We start from the raw sequence: 22,037 nt of genomic DNA on the forward strand, positions 1-22,037 counted from the left end.
AAGTCCCTCATTTTCTGTTGCTCTTCTTAGTATTCCTGCCGTAAAAGATTGACTTCATTTCCGAGGAGGGTCACGGTTTGGTTCTAGTTCTACAAATGATGGACTAAGTGAGATGTCGAGGTCATTGCTTGGGCACTATGATAGAGTGCCTAGGTAGCTACGCCGGCATCAAACATCATGGCTAGTACTATCTCATTCCTTAGCATTTCATTTTGGAACTGATGAGAGAATTGGAAGGAGCCAAGGAAACTAGGATAGGATGGCACCTCCAGTGCCGCATTCAAATTAGGAACTTGTTTGGAAGATGAAACTCCTGCCATGAGAAATGATTGAGAGTTTTAAGAAATTTGAAATGGTTAAAGTGTTATTGTCGTAACAGAGGGTGGCCAAAGATTGGTTGTGGTTACACATGGAGTTTGCCTGTAGTGTTTAGGTGCGAGAGGAAGTGTGTTAAATAAAACAATATTAAGATTGCCTATATGTTTTAAAGTGTGTGAACGACAGGAGGAAGAGAAAGTAAAAGATGTGCGTAGAGGCCTCCAGCAGCTATGAGTGAGAATGAGCCATGAAGATGGTGATGAGAGTTTATGTGCATCGAGAAGCCCCCAGGGACTGTGAGTAAGGATAAGTTGTGAGAGTCATGAAGTCCCCCGGCTATTAGTGGAGGTCTATGTTCACAAGGCGGCGAAAAAAATCTGGGGACAAATTTTGAGAGATAGGGAGCCTCGTAATATCTAAACCCAAGAAACCAAAAAAAAAAAAAAAAACAAGCGCATTTATTCCCAGGGCCCACTTTAAAAGAACTTGAAGCTGATTTTTTTTTTCGCACAAAGCCCAACAACCGTCTTTTTTTTAAACCCAATCCTATTCATTTTTAAAACCAAAGCACCAAACCTATTTTTAAAAGGAGCCTAAGCCCAAACCCTTAACCAAGCCCAACCTTTTAAATAAACCCGGGCCCTTTTTTTAAAAAAGGAAAGTGGGCTGGCCCGTTTTAAAAGTGATATAGGCCCTATTTTTTCAAAAGTGGGCTGGAGCTTTTTAAAACTCAATCCAAGTCCATTTTTTGAAATCAAACTCAGGCCCGATTCATTCAAACCTATTCTCATAAGTCCCAAAGTCCACACGTGACCTAGACATGCGATAGAGCCCATGTGGCTCGCTCGGGGTCCCCCGAATTCACTTAACTCACTCGAGTCGAAGCAAGTTTACTCGTCTTCAACCTCACCAACCAACCTGAAACCCTAATCCCTGAAACCAGAGCCTAACATCAACACCCTTCAGATCATCACAAATATCACTCGCACCCCCATTCGAACCACACACATACTAGATCTAAAAAGGAGAAAATTAACAAAAACAACAAAAAAAATATAAATAATATAATAAAGGGAGAACATGGGGCACTTAGCTTTTTAGACTTCTTGGATCTTCTTGGGTGACTCCTTGAAACGCCTTCGACCAACTAGTTGTTCTTCATCGTCCAAGCAAACCTTGTGTAGTTTTGAACACACTCGTGTGTTCAGTAACCCGTTGACAGTCGAGGAATGAGAAGGATAGAAGCTTTACTAATACAAGAAGGAAAAATAGGTGGTCTGAGAGTCGAGTTTCGAAGGGGGTCCGTTTGAGAGATGGGGATAGAGAGACTGACAGAGAAGAACAGAGGAGACTAGGAGAAGAACAGAGAGGGTGAGAAAAGAGAGACTGAGAGAGAAGAACAGAGGAGACCAGGAGAAGAACTGAGAGGGTGAGAGAAGAGAGAAGAGAGAGAGTGGTCATTCGAGAGAATGAGACGTGGAAAAAATGAACAAAACAAAAAAATTGGGTTTAAGTATCTAAAGCCCCGGAGCCACAAGATTCGACCACGTGGCATTCCATCATCTGTTCGATCGAAGAAAACATGTGGCTCCCTTGCGTCTGTCTGTTTCTATTTCCCATCAATAGCCCAGATCTCACCGTGTTAGTACTTTGGATAGCCATCTGATCCTCGCAGATCAGTAAAGGTCAAGATCGCCTCATTTAAGAAGCCATCATGAGTGTCTGCACGTTTCTCCACTCGCCAAGTGACACATGGCAAGTGCGTGGCCCTCATCATTAATGCGCATAAAAGCCCACGAGCCCTCTCCACAAGCCGTCAGATCGTCCCTCTATTGGATGGATCAGATCATGCCACGACAGGAGATCTATGCGGGTCAAATTCCTATCATCGGATCCCTACAGTGCACCAACAGTCCGGATCACTCCACATCAGCACGTCAGCATCAGAAGTCTGCACCCCCTCCTCAATCGCACGATCTGTGTTTTCTGGGGATGGCTTGGATTGCTCCACGTTAGTAATCTGAGTACCACTTGCTACTCACCGTTCGATGTGTGTTTTCTCAGTATGATGAGGATCTCTTTATGTTAGCAATCCGAGCTTGCCTCACCTCGACCATTGAATCCCGCTTTTCCATGGATGGCTTGGATTGAGCCACATCACCGATCTGCACCCGCATATACTCACCAATCGGGCCACCGACACATGGCTCGTTTTCCTCAACGCACGAAGAGTCCTGTGTGGCCCTCCTAACCACCATTGGATCTGTGTTTTCTGGCAACGGTAAAGATCGTGCCACGTAATGAATCTAAGCGTGTCATACCTCAACCACACGATTTGTGTTCTCTAGGGAAGGTCAATATTGTGCCACGCCTAGATCCGGGTCACATTTGACCAGCCACTCAGCTACTGACACATGACACGCCCTCCTACACACTATCATATGCGACGTAGTCTCTTGTGAGCCGTTCGATCTATGTTTCTCCATGACAGACAAGATCATGCCATATCTTCGATTTGGGTCACCCTCTATCCCCCCTTTTTACTGGTCGACACATAACCTTACTCAGAATATGACACGTGGTCATTTGTATGGCCTGGTTAAAATAGGTGTCTTTTATCTTTATAAGCTCGTTGCAATAGATAACATAGGAAAGTTCCTACTGTTACCCCAAAGCAACAAGGCCTATAGAGAGGGTGAGTTGTAGATACCCTAATTTTAACCATACCGTTCCGAGCAGACCTCATGTCAAACCCTCCCCCACGCTGATTGGGGACCCCACACATCTTTGAAGGTCCCACGCTGCTTATGGACCCCACACATCTTTGTAGGTTCCACGCTGCTTGTGGACCCCACACATCTTTGTAGGGCCCACGATGCTTGTGAACCCCAAACATTCTCTCCTGGTATGCTAGCTTGAATTCCTACATCCGATGCACGTCACCCCTTTTTGTATGCTAGCTCAGATTCCTACATCCGATGCACGTTACCTCCTTTGGTACGCTAGCTCCGATTCCTACATCCGGTGCACGTTACCTCCTTTGATACGCTAGCTTGGATTCCTACATCCGGTGCACATTACCTCCTTTAGTATGCTAGCTCGGATCCCTATATCTGGTGTATGCTAGCTCGGGTTCCTATAACCTTGACACGGCTTGTGGGCCCCATACTTCTCCATTGAGCTCCGCATGACTTCTTGGACCCCCGTATTATTATTATTATTATTATTATTATTATTATTATTATTATTATTATTATTATTATTATTATTATTATTATTATTATTATTATTATTATTATTTATCTAATTTGTCAAATGCAAGCATGTTTTGTTCCCCCCATCATCACTCACCTCATGCCTTGTTCCCCACTTTGTCATTCATCCCATGCTATATTCCTTTCATCATCACTCAGCACATGCTTTGTTCCCCTCTTTTTCATTCGTCCCATGCTATATTCTCTTCATCATTCTTCACCTCATGCATTGTTCCCCCATCATCACTCACCCCATGCTTTGTTCCCCTCTTTATCATTCATCTCATACTATATTCCCTTCATCATTCTTCACCCCATGCTTTGTTCCCTCATCATTACTCAGCCCATGTTTTGTTCCCCTCTTTATTATTTATCTCATGCTATATTTCCTCCATCATTTTTCACCTCATGCTTTGTCCCCCCCCCCCCCCAAATAATTACTCCCTTATGTCTTGTTTCCCATGCTTGCTCCAAGTTAAGTCCATAAATAACAATCTCATTCTAAGCACAAGTGGAGGAGTTTTTATTTATTGTAGGAGAAGATTTTGAATATTGAAGTCTTCTATTGTAAGTTTTTAAAGCTTGTCTCTCTCTTTGTGGGTAAGGAGTGAGGTTACGTTTCATTCTCTAGAAGATCAAGTGGTCGACCGATCCCATTTCCTACTGGTGTCGAGTCACCCCATCTGAAGAAGGCACTCTGTAGTGCCTCGAGTCAGAGCTCAAGAACCACCCTCGGGAAGACGTTGTAGACTGAACCCTGTAAACTCACCGACAAGAAAAGAAGACCGGAGGAAAGGAAGACAAGAGGTAAAACTAATGGACTTTCTCTTCTTGAGTTACATTCTAAAGTGTAATAAATGGGGTATGAAGTTGTGAATCGGGGACTCAAACCCAAGGTTAGGTTCAACCTTGAACCTAAATCTCGTTTATCTCTCTGCGCATTGTTTGAACCCTTGAGTCTGTATGGAACCAGTTTATTGTTTTATTTAGTATGCGAATTTTTTTTCTTTCCTTTAAACGTCTAATTATTCGAAAAACCCATAAAAAAATCATAAAATGTCAAAAAAAAAAATCACAAAAGTTTTTAGGAAAAATTCCAAAAAAAAATTCAAACTTTGACTTCTATGAGTTTTGTCTTAATTTTATTTGTGATATTTTGAAGATCGGGAAAAATATTAGAAAATCATAAGTCACAAAAATGTTTTCACACTTAAAAAAAAATCACAAAAACATTTTCAAGGTCCAGGAAACAATTTTAGCCCAAATGAGCCCAAAATCTCCCAAGGTTTCAAAAATGTCATTTTTCCTTAGAAAAATCCTATAATTTTCAAAATACCTGAGTTATTTTTTGTAAAAACTTATTTTCACAATTTTTCGATCCCGATGATTGCAAAGAAGGGCATTGAGCTTTTCAAAGCATAAAATGCACCAGTTCTGAGGGAATACCTATATGTTATTTTTCTCCGGGTATTTTTTTTACAATTTTAAAAAGGAAATAATTTTAAAGGCTTATTAATTTAATTTTGGGATAATTTTTGACTAATTTGGTACCGTTCGTAAGAACGAGTGCGTAGGGGGTGCAAATACCTTCCCCTTGCGTAATCGCACTCCCGAGCCCGCCTTTGGTAACGCAGACCGATTCTACCCTTAATTGGGTAGTAATCAAGTATCTTACCCACACTAAAAGGTTAGTGGCGACTCTATTACACCATTTTTCATGAAAATTTAAATTCACTTTTTATTTGCTTCGTTCTGCCTAGGAACGTCGCAACAAGTACGAAAAAAATACACTACCTTGAATGACACTGTATTACAGTGCCTGTCAAATTTATCAACTGAACTTTAATAAATTCAATCATATGAAGTGTTAATCATCCCACTCAGGAGTATATAGTCCAAAGGGGGGGTGAATGGACTCTTTTTCGCATATAAACAATTTTCTCTATAAAACAAAAGTCTTGGCAATGTAGAGAATTAACACGAAATTCTCAAATTCTATGAGAAACAAAATAAAGAAAATATACGTCAAAGAAAAATCAATCACACGCACAAGACAGTATTTACGTAGTTCGGCAAATTGTCTACATTCACTGAGTTGCAAGAATTTCACTATTATCAGGGAAAAATTACAGAGTGCGACTCTCACTCAGAAACTATGCCTCTCTCACACACAAAATGACGGCCAACCCTAATCACCGAAAACAATAATTTTATATTCCTGCGCACAGCAATGGGCTACAAAACGAGCCCAAGATCTCTCATTAAAAACCACGCTGCATTAATTCAAGTCGGGTCATCATCCAGATCAAACCCAACTAGGCTCCACAAAGCCTAATAGATGCAAGCAATTATATCACAATATATGAAATTTAAATCATGCACAAGACAAATAATAAAGAGTGAAGGGAAAGAAAATCAACACCGGTATTTTTACATGGTTCGACACCAAGCCTACGTCAACGCCTTAGCACAAAACTAAGGATTCCACAATCCACTAAAATACTCCTTCACCGGCGGAGCAAACCTTACAACTCGGGAACAAATCCCTACCGCGCTCACCAAGAGCCTTTACTTCGTTTCACAAAGAACCTTATAACAATTGAAAAATTACAATAAAATGCTCCTTATTGAGCTGATAACAAATACAAATCAAACCTCACACTTCTCTCTTAAGAATTGAATCAAACACAATTAAAGAGCAAGAGATAATGAGCACTTGTAATGAAGAACTAATATGCAAAGTGTTAGGTTTTGGATTCAAAGATATTTTTCACTAAATGCTTGTAATAATAATCAAAACCCATACTAAACAAGTCTGTTGACTTGTTTTTATAGCCAAAATCCATTTCTAGTCATTAATTAGCCGTTGGGAGCAATTCCCAAACGAAACTAGCCGTTTTCTACCCATTATTGCGTTGTTCACGATGTCACTCGTCGACTAGTGCACCCACTCGTTGACTAGTCACACTCTGCCAGCAATCATTAACATTCTACCAGCGACTCGTCGACTAGTGTCTGCCTGCAACTCATCAACTAGTGCCCTACGCTCGTCGACAAGCGCCCTAAATTATACAAAGTCATCAATATGAAAGTTGTGAGATTTTTTCTTAACTTTATAAGAACACCAAGATCGTCCTTTTTGGACTTTTTTAGCAAAACTTAAGCCCCAAATACCGAAAAGTGCTCAGGACTCAAGGCTGCACCACGTTAGTTAATGATTGCTCTGTTTTTCTTTGTCAAAAAGTCTTTTAATCACTTAAAACATTTTTGGACAAAAGTATATGAAATATTTTAAGTCTAATAAAAATTAAAACTTGTCCAAGTGAATTTCCCTTTGAACATAAGATATCTTGATTAATGAACATAAGATATCTTGATTAAAACTTGTCCAAGTTAATTTCCCTTTCAAGTATATTTTTATTAAAGGACATGCTAACTTATAAGATATCAAAATGAGCTTTCAAATGTGTTTTCATGAATCAAGATGTTTGAAATACGCTTTCAAAGGGAAGTCTCACAAGTTTTAATGTAGGTGCATTTGCTATGATACATGAGTTCATAGGATTTCACTTAATAAAAAAATCAATTTTCACAAATTTTCAAAGATAAATTTAAGAGTTTCTCAAAAGAATCCTAAACTCAAAATACGCTTTCAAAGGGACAAGCTTTCAAACATCTTTGAAAACTTGTGAAAATTGACTTTGTGAATTAGGTAAAATCCTATGAACTCACGTGTCCTAATATGCATGTGCATTTGCTCAACTCTTAGTCAAAAATCATGTAAGAACCAAATCCACAAGAATTACCAAATAGACTACCTCAAACACTTCATAAATGCATATAAGACTACATTTAAGCTTCCATTGGCTGTACTTGGATTCTTCCAAGTACGTGTCCATTTGATCTTCCTATTCCAACGTCAACTCGGTCTAATTTTTGCCTTATGACCAATATTTCATAAATTCGTCCCTTGAACCTATACTAAACATAATCTGTAAAAATGAAAAACATTAGGAATAACATATAGATTAATATCATCAAAACATATAAAACCATGATTATGCAACCCCCGTCGCTAAGATGAAGTATATAATTTAATCAATTAATTTATCTTTTACGGAATAGCAAACCTAAATTGTTTTTTTCATTTAATCTATTTTATAAGTTTAGCCTTTCCTCCAAGAAATGGGCCCATGTGGCCGGCAGCCTAATACCAGCCACAACGGTACATTAAAAATATATGCACTGATCTCGACGTTGAAATCATACATATACAGGCACATTTGAAATGAAATGTATAGTAAGATTCAGAAATCAGTAGTTTTACAAGCTCGCTGTCAAATTACAAATGAGATTGAATTACAACAAGTGCTTAATTATGAATTCTTCAGACCACTCCGTGGATGAATACATACAAATGAGCACGAGTACATAAAAACACGTGCAACATTGTGATTGTGTAAAAAAATTCTTAAAGAGATTAAACGGCTGACCCTGGGGCCGAAAGGCGGAGTTGTGTTTGTATTTCTAGTTGTTTCTGTTTATATTTCTATCAGTGAATTGTTTTATCTAACTTCAGATGCAAAGCCCCACATACTCATACTATTGTTGAAGTTGTACAAGCCCTTTAATCGTCTTTGAATCAGGCACTTGATCAGTTAATTCACATCCCTTCGTTTCAAACGGGAAGAGCAGTGTGCAAATCCCAGAAGCGAAGATAACAATCTCAAAGAGCACAATCGATGCAATTTGATGACACCCATGTACCAAACCTACAGCCACAAGAGGACATACCATTCCCCCAATTCTTCCCACTGAGCTTGCAATTCCCACACCAGTGGTTCTGATTGATGTTGGGTATATCTACAATTGAAAATTAGAACACAATTAGTACCTGGCAGAAGCAGTCAACTGAAGATTGCGCACAGGGTTTAATAAAAGATATAGCAAACGTCAAGGTCTAAACCAAACATTTAACCATGCTTGGATGATTTTTTTGGAGGTATAGCCCCTATTTCTGCAGAAAAATTGCCTCCAGGTTAAACTTTGTCCGCTAAAAATGACCAGTTGTGTACCATTTGAATCAAATGCTTGAATTTGTTTTCTATTCTTTGTTTTCGAGGAGGAAAAAATAATAATAAAAAATAAATAAAAAGCAGCTTATCTGAATCTGGTAATGCTGGTAGTTATTTTCTGCTTTATGAGGTCTTTTCTGCAGCGAATCATTTTCCTAGATCAGAATTTTCCTTTAAAAGATGGAACACTCAGAAATGTAGAGCTACTACAAAACAAAGTGAAAGTGTGTTCGGGGTGGTAAAACAACGAAACTGTTTCACACTAATGCTTCTTAATGAATTTCTTTTGAGATCCAAAAAATATTCAAAAAATGAACAAAAGTTCAAATGCTAGCCCAAAACAATTTGCAAATGAAAGAAATAGAGAAAGCCATTAATTTTATTTTATTTATTTATTTAATCCAATATTCTCCAAATGTCACCTTAAAATATTTGATATGCCAGCTTTGAAGTGCACCACAATCCGAAATAGTGGTCAACCATGCTTACCTTCACATACCACGGACTAAGCATCCCATTCATGGGCGGATCTACAGGCTGTAGCCCCCACTCAACTAACAAAAATCTCCCTATATTATATATGTAGGAGGCTTAAAGTGTCATGCCTTTTGGGATTGCACTCACTCAACTTGTTGCTCCATACTCTCAAGTCCAAATAAATAAAAAGTTGGGGGCCTATTTCAAAATAAAACAAAAAAAATAGCGAAGGAAAACCAAGTGATGAGGAAATCCAATGTAGTGAAAATTTTTTTGGTTTGAGAGCTGTGATGCTATGTCTAAATTGATATCATAATAATTTATGGTTATAAATAATTAATAGTAAAAAAATAAATCTAACAAAATTTTTAAAAATTAGATGTTACCCATGAGCTTCAACCCCCAGAGACTGCCGGTCCTTAGCCAATGATCCCACCCTTATACCTATACTGTGACCCAAAATCCGGTGTTCTGGGTAAATATAGTTTGACCTAAATATAGAAATGTCCAATCAAAATTCAAGACTTGAGTAGAAATACTTAAATGGAGTGAAATTCAATCAGGGAGCTTGAAAACAGTTGTTGCAAGAACTGCCCACTAAGCGTGAATAGCCGGTGCTCAAAGATAGAATGGCTTGTTTTATTAGTGGGATGGAGGTGGGAACCAAATGGAATCTGCTTAGTAATAAAATGCTTAAAAATCACTTGCACTGGTGGGAGAAAGACTATAACAAATATACGTAACAGTCTAGCAGCAAAATGACATGAAAATGGAAACATTAAAATATAGGATCATTGAAACAATTCATCTAATTCCATGGTGGTCAAGCCCATTCAAACATCACCACCATAGTCAACATTACATTACATACATATTTTTTCAAACTGCTGTCAGGAAAAAAGATGGAAATTAATAATTTATTAGAACAATAATTTATAACTTACCTCTGGAGCATATATATAAACCACTGTGAAGGTTGATGTAATGCATATTCGTGCTCCAAACAGAAGACCGGTTGTCCAACTCGCAGGCAGGTGAAAGACCAAAGGAAGTAGAAACATGCAACACAGAAAGAACATTGCCGACATTGACAACTTACGACCAAGTTTATCCACCATGGCAGCTGATAAGAGGAGCCCAGGGAACTCTTGAAGCAAATGAATTTTAAATGTTACTCATTTTTCTATGTTAAAAAAAAAAATCTTTTTTGGATAAAGAAACAATTTAGATCATGCATAAGAAATGTTTCTCTGTAAATAAGTATACTAAAAATGACACCATAGGCAACATACCTGCAAAACTAGTGATGAAAACATCTCTATAGCTAACATCTTGGGACTTTTCTGACTGCAACTCCTTTGGCACACATTTATTATGGCTGTTACTCAACTCAGTGGTCAGCAAAACAAGGCCATAATATGAAAATGCATTTCCAAAAAATACCACCCATAAAAGCAGGGTTGACTTAACTAATTTTCCTGAAAAGATCATCGACAATGATGATAAGCCTCCAATATCAGAATCTGCAACCTCAATGACAGAGCTTTCATTTGTTCTTGGTGACAGCAAATGTGCATCTTCTGATGAAATACACCTTCCATGCAGCTCAATTTGTTGATCAGAAACAAGAATGCCAGAAGGGATTTTTGTTCGGTTGACACTTGCTACTTTCTCTAAAACTCTAACTGCATCAGTTGTTCTACCTTTCAAGCATAAATACCTTGGTGATTCAGGTGTCGCAAAATAAAATATAAGGAGAAATGATGAAGGGATGGCGGACAGTGCAAGTAACCACCTCCAACCAAATGTTGGCATCACAAACTGCAAAAGAACATAGCATCAGGATGAGGATTACCTTCCAAATGATTTGTTTTTAATTATTACTTATTAGTAAAGCAAGCCCTAAGCAAGGAAAATATAATGTCAGATTCACCCTGGAAAAAAAAAATTCAAGAAGCTACTCTAAGCAGTACTCATTTGAATTAGAGAAACGTTGTCATGTGCTCAATCTATGGCAGTGTCCCACATTTTCTTAAGTTCCCTTCAGCATTCCATAGAAAAGCTGTAGGAGATAACTTAATTGTCTTGTATGTGATTTTTTTAAAGAATTTATTAAGAAAAGAAGAAAATAAAAAATATAAAAAAACAAAGGACAGGAAGCCTGCCAAAGAAGAAACAAAAGCAAAATAAAACAAAATAAACAGCCAAATGCAAAAACTGGCAAATCAAATTCTTTCAATATCATTGAATGTCACTCAAAGGCTTGCAGAAGACGCAGGAAATTTTAACACGCATGTGATTAACAGCATTAGTCAACAGACCGGTGAATTTTTGGGCCTCTAATCCCTGATTCCCACGGTGCAACATTTGTGTGCAATCTCTCCAGATGAGCCAAATCAACCTGAACTATTCTGCTTCCTCTATATCTGTTGTTATTGTCAGATTTGACTAGTTTTTGAGATGGTTTGTATTTTCGTCAGGCAATAATCAAGGGGCAAATGGCAACCTGCAAGGTGCGGGGAGGACAGAAATGCCTCAGAAGCGATTAATTGTGGGTTTTAACCCCAGATTCTAGTGAGCATTTGTATAGAGTTGGCCACATGGGCTCAGTTTGGGCCTGTTAAGGGAAGCCAATAACTGTTAAACCCTCCTAGTAAGTTGAACTACCACTCATATGTCCTCCATAGAAACATGTCTCACTCATCATTTCTTATTCAACAAACAATATACCCCATTTTTAATGGTTCGCATGCGCAATGGCATAGGCCCCCAACAAGCAGCACTAATCCTACCACTACAAAAAATACCCCTATGCCCCTAAGCTGGGAATCTTTTTAGCACACTCTCGCCTCAAAGCTTCTCTTTTACCTAACTTCCTATCATCTCACCTCAGTCTACCATCTCGACAACACAGCATTTGTTCCCTTCACCCTTACATCATTCTACTCCCCCCTCCCCCCTTTTCTGGCCATAGTACCTAAGCTCCAAAACTTTGCTCAACCCTCTCTTACAGACTGTTGACCTAACCGGGCTTTTCAATCAGTTTTGGTGATAACAAACAAAGGATAATCTAACTTGGAATGATTGAGTAATGATGTTTCAGGTTTGACAATAATACAAGGATCATTATGGACCATCAAGCCACATTCACAAACAAGTGATCCAAGAGAAGCTCAAAGCAACACCAGATTGATCAATGCATGAGGAATCTAAAACCAGCTCAAGCTAAAGTCCAAGGGATTTCAAAGTGACCATGTCATGGAAGATTTTAAGCTTAGAGTATAAAGTTTTAGGATGAGCAATGTAAATACTTCAAAGTTGAATATTTGTCGAAATATCATTTGAAGCTCTTTAGGGGAAATACATGGACTTAGACACCTATTTTAAAACCCCGAAAAATGTTTTATAAAAGAGCAAAGAAAGAGAGCAAAAATGGTTTTGAAAAATAAAATGAAAAACCAAAAAATTGTACTATTTAGAAGACCGAAGTCACAGCCCAGAAGACTAAAGTTTAAGCTCAGACGTCTGAAGAATTACTTCAGAAGACTGAAGAATAAGTTCAGTCATCTGAAGATTTATTGGAGAAACACAGAAACAAGCAGAACCTTACCAGAAGACTGAACCCTGCCTTCAGTCGTCTGAACCCGCAATTTCAAAAGTCTGAACCCCAACTTCAGACGTCTGACCCTATGTCCAGTTCAAAATTTTCAAAGCTTTAAGGAACTTCAGAAGACTGAACCCGATAGTTCAGTCGTCTGAACACTGTTAACGGTCAAATTTTTTAAATATTTTAAATGTTTTAAATTGGTTTCTTGTGCTCCAAATTTTCTTAAAACTTGGGAAACACTCCAAGTAATCTTGGGTAGCACGAAACTAACTTTATTAGCCTATAAATACATGGTTTTACAAATTGAATCATACCAAGAATTGAAAAATCTGCCCCAAGCTCTCTTGCATTCAAAGTCACTGCTTGCTCAATCTCTTGCAATCTGAAAGTGCTGATATTCTGAAAGTGTTGATCATCAATCCTTGACTTCTACATACTAATTTCTCATTTGGAGAAAAGGAGACTTGGTGAATTCTAATCTTGAGCTTCGAATTGTATTTCAAATTTGATATTTAAATTCTAAAATATATAGATTTGAATTGTACTAATCAGCTTTGTGTGAGAGCACTCTTTGTACACATCTACTTGTTGTTTCTCTTGTAGTTATTAGACGATTCCAGGCTTGTTAGATTATTGACCGAATGAGGGAATATCGTTTGGAGAGGCGGGCTCTAGCCTACTTGAAGGAGTAGTTGTAAAAGGTGTTGTTCCGCCCGGCAAAGGAACTAAGCTAGTGGAATCCTTTTGTGGTTTGCCAAAGGCAAGGACGTAGGCTGGGGATAAGCCGAACCTCGTAAAATCTCAGTGTTCTTCTCTCCTCCTTACTCTCTACTTTCTGCATTTTACTTGTATTTGTTGGATGCAAATTGATTGATTGCAGGGCTTAAGTAAAAATTCAGAGAAAACTCTTAATTCTAGAAAGTACGTTTCAATTAACCTTTTGCGGAAACCATCAAGGAAGTACGTTGGTTAATTTGCGGAACTCTTGATTAAGAAAGTGCATTACAAAACAAAAACAAAACAAGGCTTGCATATAATCACGGGGCTATTACCAAAGGCTGAAAGCATCGAGTTCTTGTTTATTTTGATTGATTGATTTCAATATTGTGGTTGATTGGAATTTGTGGTGTGTTTTGGTTTGATTGATTTACTTACGTTCTTGTTGTTGCACTAAAACAAGTAAAAGTTTTTAAAAGAGCCTAAAAGTCTAAAATAATCCAATTCACGCCCCCTCCCCCCCCCCCCCCCTTTTTTTCTCGGGAATCATATTCTACTTTCACAGACCATAGAATCCCCACTTCTAGCAACCACTGCTAGGAGGGGCCTGGGCGACAAGGCCATAAGTGAACCATGGGCCCTTCCATTAGGATAATATCACTAAGGATTTCTTATATCTCTTCCTTTAGTAAATTATATTGGAGGATAAAGCTCCTATCAAGCCAGGACTTTGGTTTGGTAAGTGATTTATAAATTTAATAGGTAACAGCAACAATCTACAACAATTTAGAAGGCCTAGTAAGACTATCTCTTTATATCTGTTTTATGCTCCTTAGTAATGGTGAGTTTCATTCTCATATTTTCTTACATTTGTTCCATTTCTTGGGTTGAATTTTAGTGTCCTTGCCTGCGTTTTTTTGTGTGGTGTTTAAAAAATTATTTATTCCCTGTAATGGGTGTAATTAATTGTGTGTTTATCTCTCCATGCACAGTCGGGCAGCACATGCAGGGGTGTTAAAGCTTGATATATACATTGTCGGCCCACAACCTAGTAGTTTAAGCTTTTAGGTAAAGTAATAATCTAACACATGTGATGCAAACTCTAAGAGGACTGGCACAGTTGACATTCAGTAGATAGTGGTTCCATCCCTGCATATGATATGCATTAATTGATGTGTTTGATTGGTTCAGGTGTTTCAGTTGATTTATGAGGCCAGCGGTTGGTTTGTGAGGCTCAAAGTTTATGCTTTCTTCAGTGTTTTTCCATTGGCAGAATTATGGGTGTTTCATCTCTTGCCTGTACTGTTGCGTTTGTTCAATTCAAAACTCTGAGTTGGCTGCTCCCATTGCTGTTTTTACTGTTGCATGATATCGTAGACTGCTGAGATCGTGCCTTGGTGCGATGGCAAGTGCCTTCGCCTCGGTACGGGTGGTCCCGGGTTTGAGACTTGGGAGCGGCCTCTCCAAAAATGGGGGTAAGGCTTGCCGACATCCACCTCTCCCAGACCCCACTCAAAGTGGGAGCCTTGTGCACTGGGTACGGCCTTATGGTATTGTAGACTGCTCTGTTTCCAGCGGTTTTGATCCGTCATTTTGATGTTTGCAATGTATATCTGGCATGGCCTCTAGTTGGCTCTATTCCCAGTAGCTTCCATGTCTGCTGCAGCTGATCCTCAAGTGTTATGTGCTATGGTGTGCCACTACAGTGTTTCGTGGTTAAATTTCCCTGGTTTGTATCTAATCTGTATTCTGCAGTATTCCCTGCTTTGTAGTATTCTTTTCTTCGACTGGACAGCCATATTACTCTTGTCCACTCCTGCGTAGAGGGCTGTTTTTATGGCTTCTACGAATAAGTCCAAATAGTTTTACTGCACATTTTTATAATAGAAAAAAGAAGAGATTTTATTGAAGAGAAAAGAAAATACAAAATGGAGCATAAGAAACCCTCTGAAAATATAGAACAAAAAAAATTGAAAATATCAAACAGCACTGACAATCCTCTGAAACAACCACTGCACAGGCCCAGAATAAGGCTAAATACTGAATCATATCCCAACGTAAATACAAAGTGTATACGTACAAAATGCTCCAACCAAAAGCCCAACAAAAAAACAGCACCTCCACAATGCTGAACCACCTCCACTCTTCCCAAACTCAGAAAATATATAGGCAACAAATCCTCCACCAACTCCAGACACACCCAATCTCTTCAAATTGACCAAATAAGTTATTCCACGCCCTCCATTAAAAGGAACAGATAAGAGATAGATTCTGGACCACCAAACAAGAACATAAATCCTAAGATAAAGCCTTCAAAGGCCTCCTACTCTGCAACACTACTATGAACAACGTAACTAACCAAATAAAAGCTGTAATCTTATAGGGGACTTTGGCTTTCCAAATAGTATGATGACGAGGGAAAAACATGCTCATTTGATGTTCATTTGATTAAATTCATCATCATCATCATCATAATAGTAATAATAATAACAATAATAGTAATAGTAGTAATAATAATAATAATAATAATAACAATAATAATAATAATAATAATAATAATAATAATAGTAAAGAAGACGAAGAAGAAGAAGAAGAATAACAATAACAACAACAATAACAATCACAATAACAGTAAAAATAACAGTAACAATAATAATAATAATAATAATAATAATAATAATAATAATAATAATAATATAGTAGTAGTAAAAGTAATAATAAGAACTAAGAAGCCATGCAGAATCACCCACCCAAAATGTCTTCCCAAAATTGAATGCGATACCTGCTACCCCACCATAAGTTTAGCCAAAGGAATGAGGACTACCTTTACAAAATGAGGGAAAAATTGCATGCTGCAGAATCACTCACCCAAAATGTCTTCCCAAAATTGAATGTCATTACCCACCACAAGTTTAGCAAAAGGAATAAAAGAAAACAGGGATGACTCCTCTAAGGCAAATGCCAAAGCCATTTGCCTATTAAAGAAATGTTCTCAGGCACGCACCAACTTAACAAGACCCATACTCCCTCCTTTCTGAACCTACAAAAAATCTCCCAACTAACCAGATGATCCTTTTCCCCCACCTTAGACCATAGCCAAACTCTAAAGACTCCATGTTTCAAGCTACATAACTAGAATTCTAATAACAGACAAGAAATAGAGAAGAATACCGTACAGACGTGCCAAAATGAGGGTAAGACACCCACCAAGAGAGAATAAAGCACCCTTCCACCCATCCAATTTCTTGGACACCTTCTCCAACACTGGATTCCAAAAGACAACTGACCAAAGATTACCACCCAAAGGCACTCCTAAATAAGTCAGATGCCAATCTAGAATGCCACACCTATCTAAAGAGGATGACTCCCAAGACCTAGATACACGCAAGCTCATACAAGCCATACCACACTACTCAAATTTATGTTTAATCCAGAAACCCTCTCAAACATCGGGAAAATAGTAAGCACGTTTAAGAAAGACTCACTATGATCCTCCACCCCCAGAGGGGGGGGGGGGGTGGGAGAATATCATCCACAAACTGAAGATGAGAAACCACGACCCTCTCATTCCCCAACCGAATCCCACTCAAAACCCTAATCTACAGCCCTATGAACCAAACTACTCAAGACATCTACCATGAAAACAAATAGAAAAAGTGAAAGCGGGTCCCCTTGTCTAACCTCCCTCAAAGCCCTGCAGCATAATTTAGGTTCTCCACTAATAATGACAAGACAAGACAAGACAAAAACCACCTCATGCTACCCACTGCCCTTCACCAAATTCCTTCCAAATAAAGATGCTATAAAAAAATTCCAACTTACAGCCATAAGCCTTTTCAAACAAACACAACCCGTTTCTCTTTCCTCCTATGAACATCCTCAACAACATCATTTTCCACTAAAATAGCATCCATATCTGTCTATTTCCCACAAAACTTTGGCCTAAAAAAATTGTCTCCTGTCACAAAGCTAAAGCATTTGCAATGATCTCATACATACTAGTCACTAGACTCAACAGGCCAAAAATCTGCAACTTTAACAGACATATTCTTCTTAGGTACCAAAGTATAGGAAAGTTGAGTTAATAATCTTACCTAATGTCCCATTAAAATAGAGCTCATTGTAAATCTTCATTAAATCCCCCTTAACTGCATCCAAACAATCTTAAAAGAAAACCATACAAAACCCATCCAGACCTGCAGCTTTGACGTTCCACAACTGCCTTGACCTCACTTTTCTCAAAAAGTCATTCCATCCACCTAAACAATCCTCTAGAAAGATGACTCCACTCCAACCCCTCGTACATAGGCCTACATACATCCTCCGAAAAAAAAAAAAAAAAAGGTATATATATATATATATGTATGTATATGTATATAGTCTCTTCAGTAATTAAAATAGATTTTTTTTGTTAGTAAAAGAAGAATTTCATTAATAGAGTAAGAAAAAACAGCTAGGAGAATAAGACATCTTCTTAGCAGAATCTGGAAAACTCCAGATAAAAGGACAAACAAACAAACAAAAAACCCTGAAAACAACCAAATAAAACCGGCACTAACTAACAATCCAACACATAACACCAATCGCACTAAATATCGGAAAAGCTCAACCCCTAAAAATTCCCCCGCCCCACACACCAAAGAGAAGCCGAATAATGTTTCTTTTCCCAAAAACCAGCAAATGCAACAACTTCTTCCCCAGAAAAACACTCGCATTATGCTCCATTCACAACCCCCAAAATACTGCAAAGATAGCACATTTCCAGAGCACTGCCCTTGAATTTTCCTGCCAAAATCAAAAAAAGAAACTGCCAAGAAGTCCTCGACTGCCTCTGAATTCCCCCAACATTCGCCTAAAAAACCAAATAGCTTATACCACAACCTCCAACAATAATCACAATGTATATACAAATGCGAAGCAGATTCTGAACAGTTAAAACAAAGAACACAGACAACTATAGATAGAGCCTTCAAAGGTCTCCTGACCTGCAGCAAGTTATTGGTATTAATTCTATCAAGTGCAACCAACTAGATAAAAGCCTTGATTTTAAAAGGGACTTTGGCCTTTCAAATGAGTCGATAGAGAGGAAAATATGAATTAGATCTAGTCAGAAAATCACACAAAGATTTGCAAGAATAAACCCCCAACGTATCCAAAGACCAAGACCAACTATCCTCCTTTAAAGAAAAACAAAAGTTTTTCAACAAGGCTAGCAAACAGCATAGCTCTACCATCTCCCCACTGTTCACAACCTACAAAAATGGAAATCCCAAGAAACAAAAGACCACCTAGATCAACAACAAAAGAATAAATGGAACCATCCTATCCTGAGCTCAAGCAAAAGAGGTGCGGAAAGGAGGTGGACAAATCTATATTCCCCAACCAAGGATCTTTCCAAAAAAGGATATTACTACCCTTTCCCTCCAGGAATTTAATATGGGGAATGAAGAAAGGTTAACTCTAAAAGATAGATTTCCAAGGACTCTCTGAAGAACATCTAAATCTCAAATTAGTATCCCACCCATTCTCATCTAATCCATATGTACTTTTAACAACTATATTCCACAAGGAAGAATTCTCTAGTAGAGACCACCAAAACCATTTACTCAGAAGAGTTGTGTTTTTAGACACCAAGTTTCCAATACCCAAACCACCCTCCCATTAAGACCTACCCACCACTTCCCAATTTACCAAATGATCCCTAAAACCCCCTACACCTAACCACAAGAAGTGCCTCATTATCTTCTTAATCCTACTAGCAACCCCAACCAAAATCTTAAAAATTGAAAGAAAAGTATAAATGGATGCTCAAAAGACAAGCCTGGATGAGTGTTATTCTACCACAGAGAGGAAAAAGACCACCTTTCCACCCACCCACTCCCTCTCCACAACAAGATCCCAAACTCACAGATCTAGGGTTACCCCCCAAAGGAACCCCTAGGTAAGAGAGTGGCCAATCCAAAACTATACAACCCACCTCCGTAGACAACTCCCTAACACTTTCGTCAGACATATTGATAGCTACAATACCGCTCTTCCCCATATTATTCTTAAGCCCAAAAACCTTCTTTAAAGTGTGGAGGAGACCCAAAATATTCAAAAAGGAGGGTTTGTGATCCTCTAAAAGAAGATAGCACCATTAGCAAATTGAAGGTGCGAGACCCTAACCCCCCCCCCCCCCCCCCCACTCTCCCCATCTCCAACCCTTCTACCAAACCTCTATCCACAACCCTATCCACCATCCTACTCAAAATATCTGCCACTAAAAAAAATAAAAATAGGAAAAGACGATCACCTTGCCTAATCCCTCTTGTAGCCTTAAACCAAGATTTGGACTCACCATTCACTAAAACCAAGTATTTCACATTATCAAACAGCCTCTAATTCAACGCTGCCATCTCTCACCAACCCCCTTCTCACAAAAATCTTATTCAGAAAGCTCCAATTCACTCTATCATAAGCTTTCTCAAAATAAAAATGAGACCCTTCTTCCTTCTCCGAATATCATCAGCAACCTCATTGGCAACGAAAATGGCATCCACAATTTACCTACCCCCCCCCCCCCCAACAAACACACTCTAAGCCTTAGAGATAATCCTATCAAGGACCACACTCAACCTATTACCCAAAACTTTAGTGATGATTTTATAAACACTAGAAACTAAGCCACTTGGTCTATGGTCCAACATCTTGATGGATTTATTCTTCTTTGGCACTAAAATATGAAAGTGGAATCAATACTCTTTGCTTAAAATCCCATTCCCATAAAATTCATTAAAAGCCTTAAGTAAGTCAACCTTAACCACCTCCCAACAATCTTGGAGGACAGCCATATTAAATCCGTTAGGCTCTGGAGCTTTAACCCTCTCCATCCCAAAAACCGTAACCCCACTTCCTCTCCCTCAAAAGGTCTCTCCAACCAAGCAACCTCATCGCCGAACAAAGGGTCCCAATCTAAAACATCAACAATCGGTCTACTATCATCCTCCTTGGAATACAAATTAGAATAAAACTCAATGATTTCATAAGCAACTTGACTCTAATCGAGATAATACCCCCCTTGCCCACATCCAACTCCCTAGTCAAATTCTTCCTCATTTTCCCATTAGCTATACTATGAAAAAATCTAGAATTACAATCACAATCTCTATTCCATTTAAAATCCTCTTTTGCCTCCAGCTTCTCATATCACCTCCTTCAATTCATTCTCGAAGATGCTTTTTGCATCTCTTCCTCCCCCAAGAGAGTACTATCTTCTTCCTTCCTAACTCAACCAACTCTCCTATAATACTAGCCTTTCTAAACCTTAAATCTATGAATACCTCCCTATTCCATTCTTTCAACTTCTCTTTTAACCTCTTCAATTTTTTCATGAATCTAAAACATTCCCACCCCCTCTCCACATCCTTATTCCTAGAATTCCTCACTAAGGGCTCAAAGGAATCATGATCCAACCACATATTTTCAAACCTGAAAGGAGTAGGACCTCAAGAAACCTTCCTCAATTCTAACATGATGGGAAAGAGGTCAGAAGTGGGCCTAGGTAAAATAAATTGAAAGAGATTAGGGAACTTACCCTCACACTCCATGCAAAACTGGAATCTGTCGGGCCTGCTTGCGACTACTTTAGCACCCACTGACCACATAAAGTTATCAAGGGGGAGATCTCTCAAACCACAACCCCTAATAAGGGAATCAAAACTATGCATAGCAACAATAGCCATATCACCCCCTTTCTTCTCTTGGGGAAACCTCATAGGATTAAAATTACTTCCCACTATACAATTAGGAGCACAAAAGCCAAACACATAACAAAGCTCATCAGAAAAAGAGCTCCCAAGGGTTGTTCTAGAAGGACCGTACACAGACGATACCCACCATTGGCCCTGACCTTCCACTTCTACCAAGATAGAAGGTGAGAAAAAGCCTGCTAGGCTATCCACTTTAACAATAGAGCGAGTGTCCCAAATACCACTGACCCTTAAGAAGAGGCAAAGGCCCAATCCTTATTACGTACTTTCATATCCCACTAACACCCCCCCCCCCCCGGGTCAACATCAACATTCTCAAGCTTGATCTCCTAAATTAGAACAATGTCAGGAAATATCTAAGTAGGGCCTCTTTGACCAGCCCCCTCTTTCAAAAATCTCCTAGACCTCTAACATTCCAATTGACAATTTTCATAATTTCACTTGTTTTCATCCCTTCCCTACCCCATAATTGATAGAAGAAACCAGGTTCTTAAGTTCTTTGTGCACCTTCTTTTTTTGTACTCATAATAGGAATCATCGGCAATTTCACCTTGGCCCCAACTAAACTAACTAATTTTAGACCCAAGTCCTTAAGAAGGTTATTTAGATTTGGAATGTCTCTCATTGGCTCCAAAGCCAACACCAAATACAGCCGGTAGAATCCTCCTTGTGGCATCTAGAATCAATAGAACCTTCACCCTTGGCCCCCAAACTTTTGATCCCAATTCTCTCGAGTGTAGTGTGCATATTACAAAATTCAAAAATTTATGGGAGGTTGTTTAGTAGGTGTTGGTTTTGGTAGAAGTGTTGGTTATTGTGGTGGTCATGTTTGCACATA

At 38.7% G+C, this 22,037-nt stretch overlaps 1 protein-coding gene across 4 annotated transcripts in view; it reads right to left on the bottom strand.

The window, feature by feature from the left end:
- Positions 1–7,854: 7,854 nt before the first annotated feature.
- Positions 7,855–22,037, bottom strand: part of LOC131158224 (organic cation/carnitine transporter 7) — a 49,723-nt gene continuing 35,540 nt past the window's right edge. The window contains exons 4-6 of one of the 4 annotated variants that reach the window (XM_058112931.1): positions 10,417–10,945; positions 10,069–10,247; positions 7,855–8,435 (exon numbers count right to left, since the gene is read on the bottom strand). In XM_058112931.1, coding sequence (XP_057968914.1) covers positions 8,175–8,435; positions 10,069–10,247; positions 10,417–10,945 — 969 coding nt within the window. In that variant the 3' untranslated portion in view covers positions 7,855–8,174. Of the gene's footprint in view, positions 8,785–10,068; positions 10,272–10,416; positions 10,946–22,037 lie in introns of all 4 variants that reach the window. The other 3 variants (XM_058112930.1, XM_058112933.1, XM_058112932.1) reach the window with 3 other exon arrangements.

Source organism: Malania oleifera, chromosome 6 (assembly GCF_029873635.1).
Source record: "Malania oleifera isolate guangnan ecotype guangnan chromosome 6, ASM2987363v1, whole genome shotgun sequence".
Taxonomy (NCBI): domain Eukaryota; kingdom Viridiplantae; phylum Streptophyta; class Magnoliopsida; order Santalales; family Ximeniaceae; genus Malania; species Malania oleifera.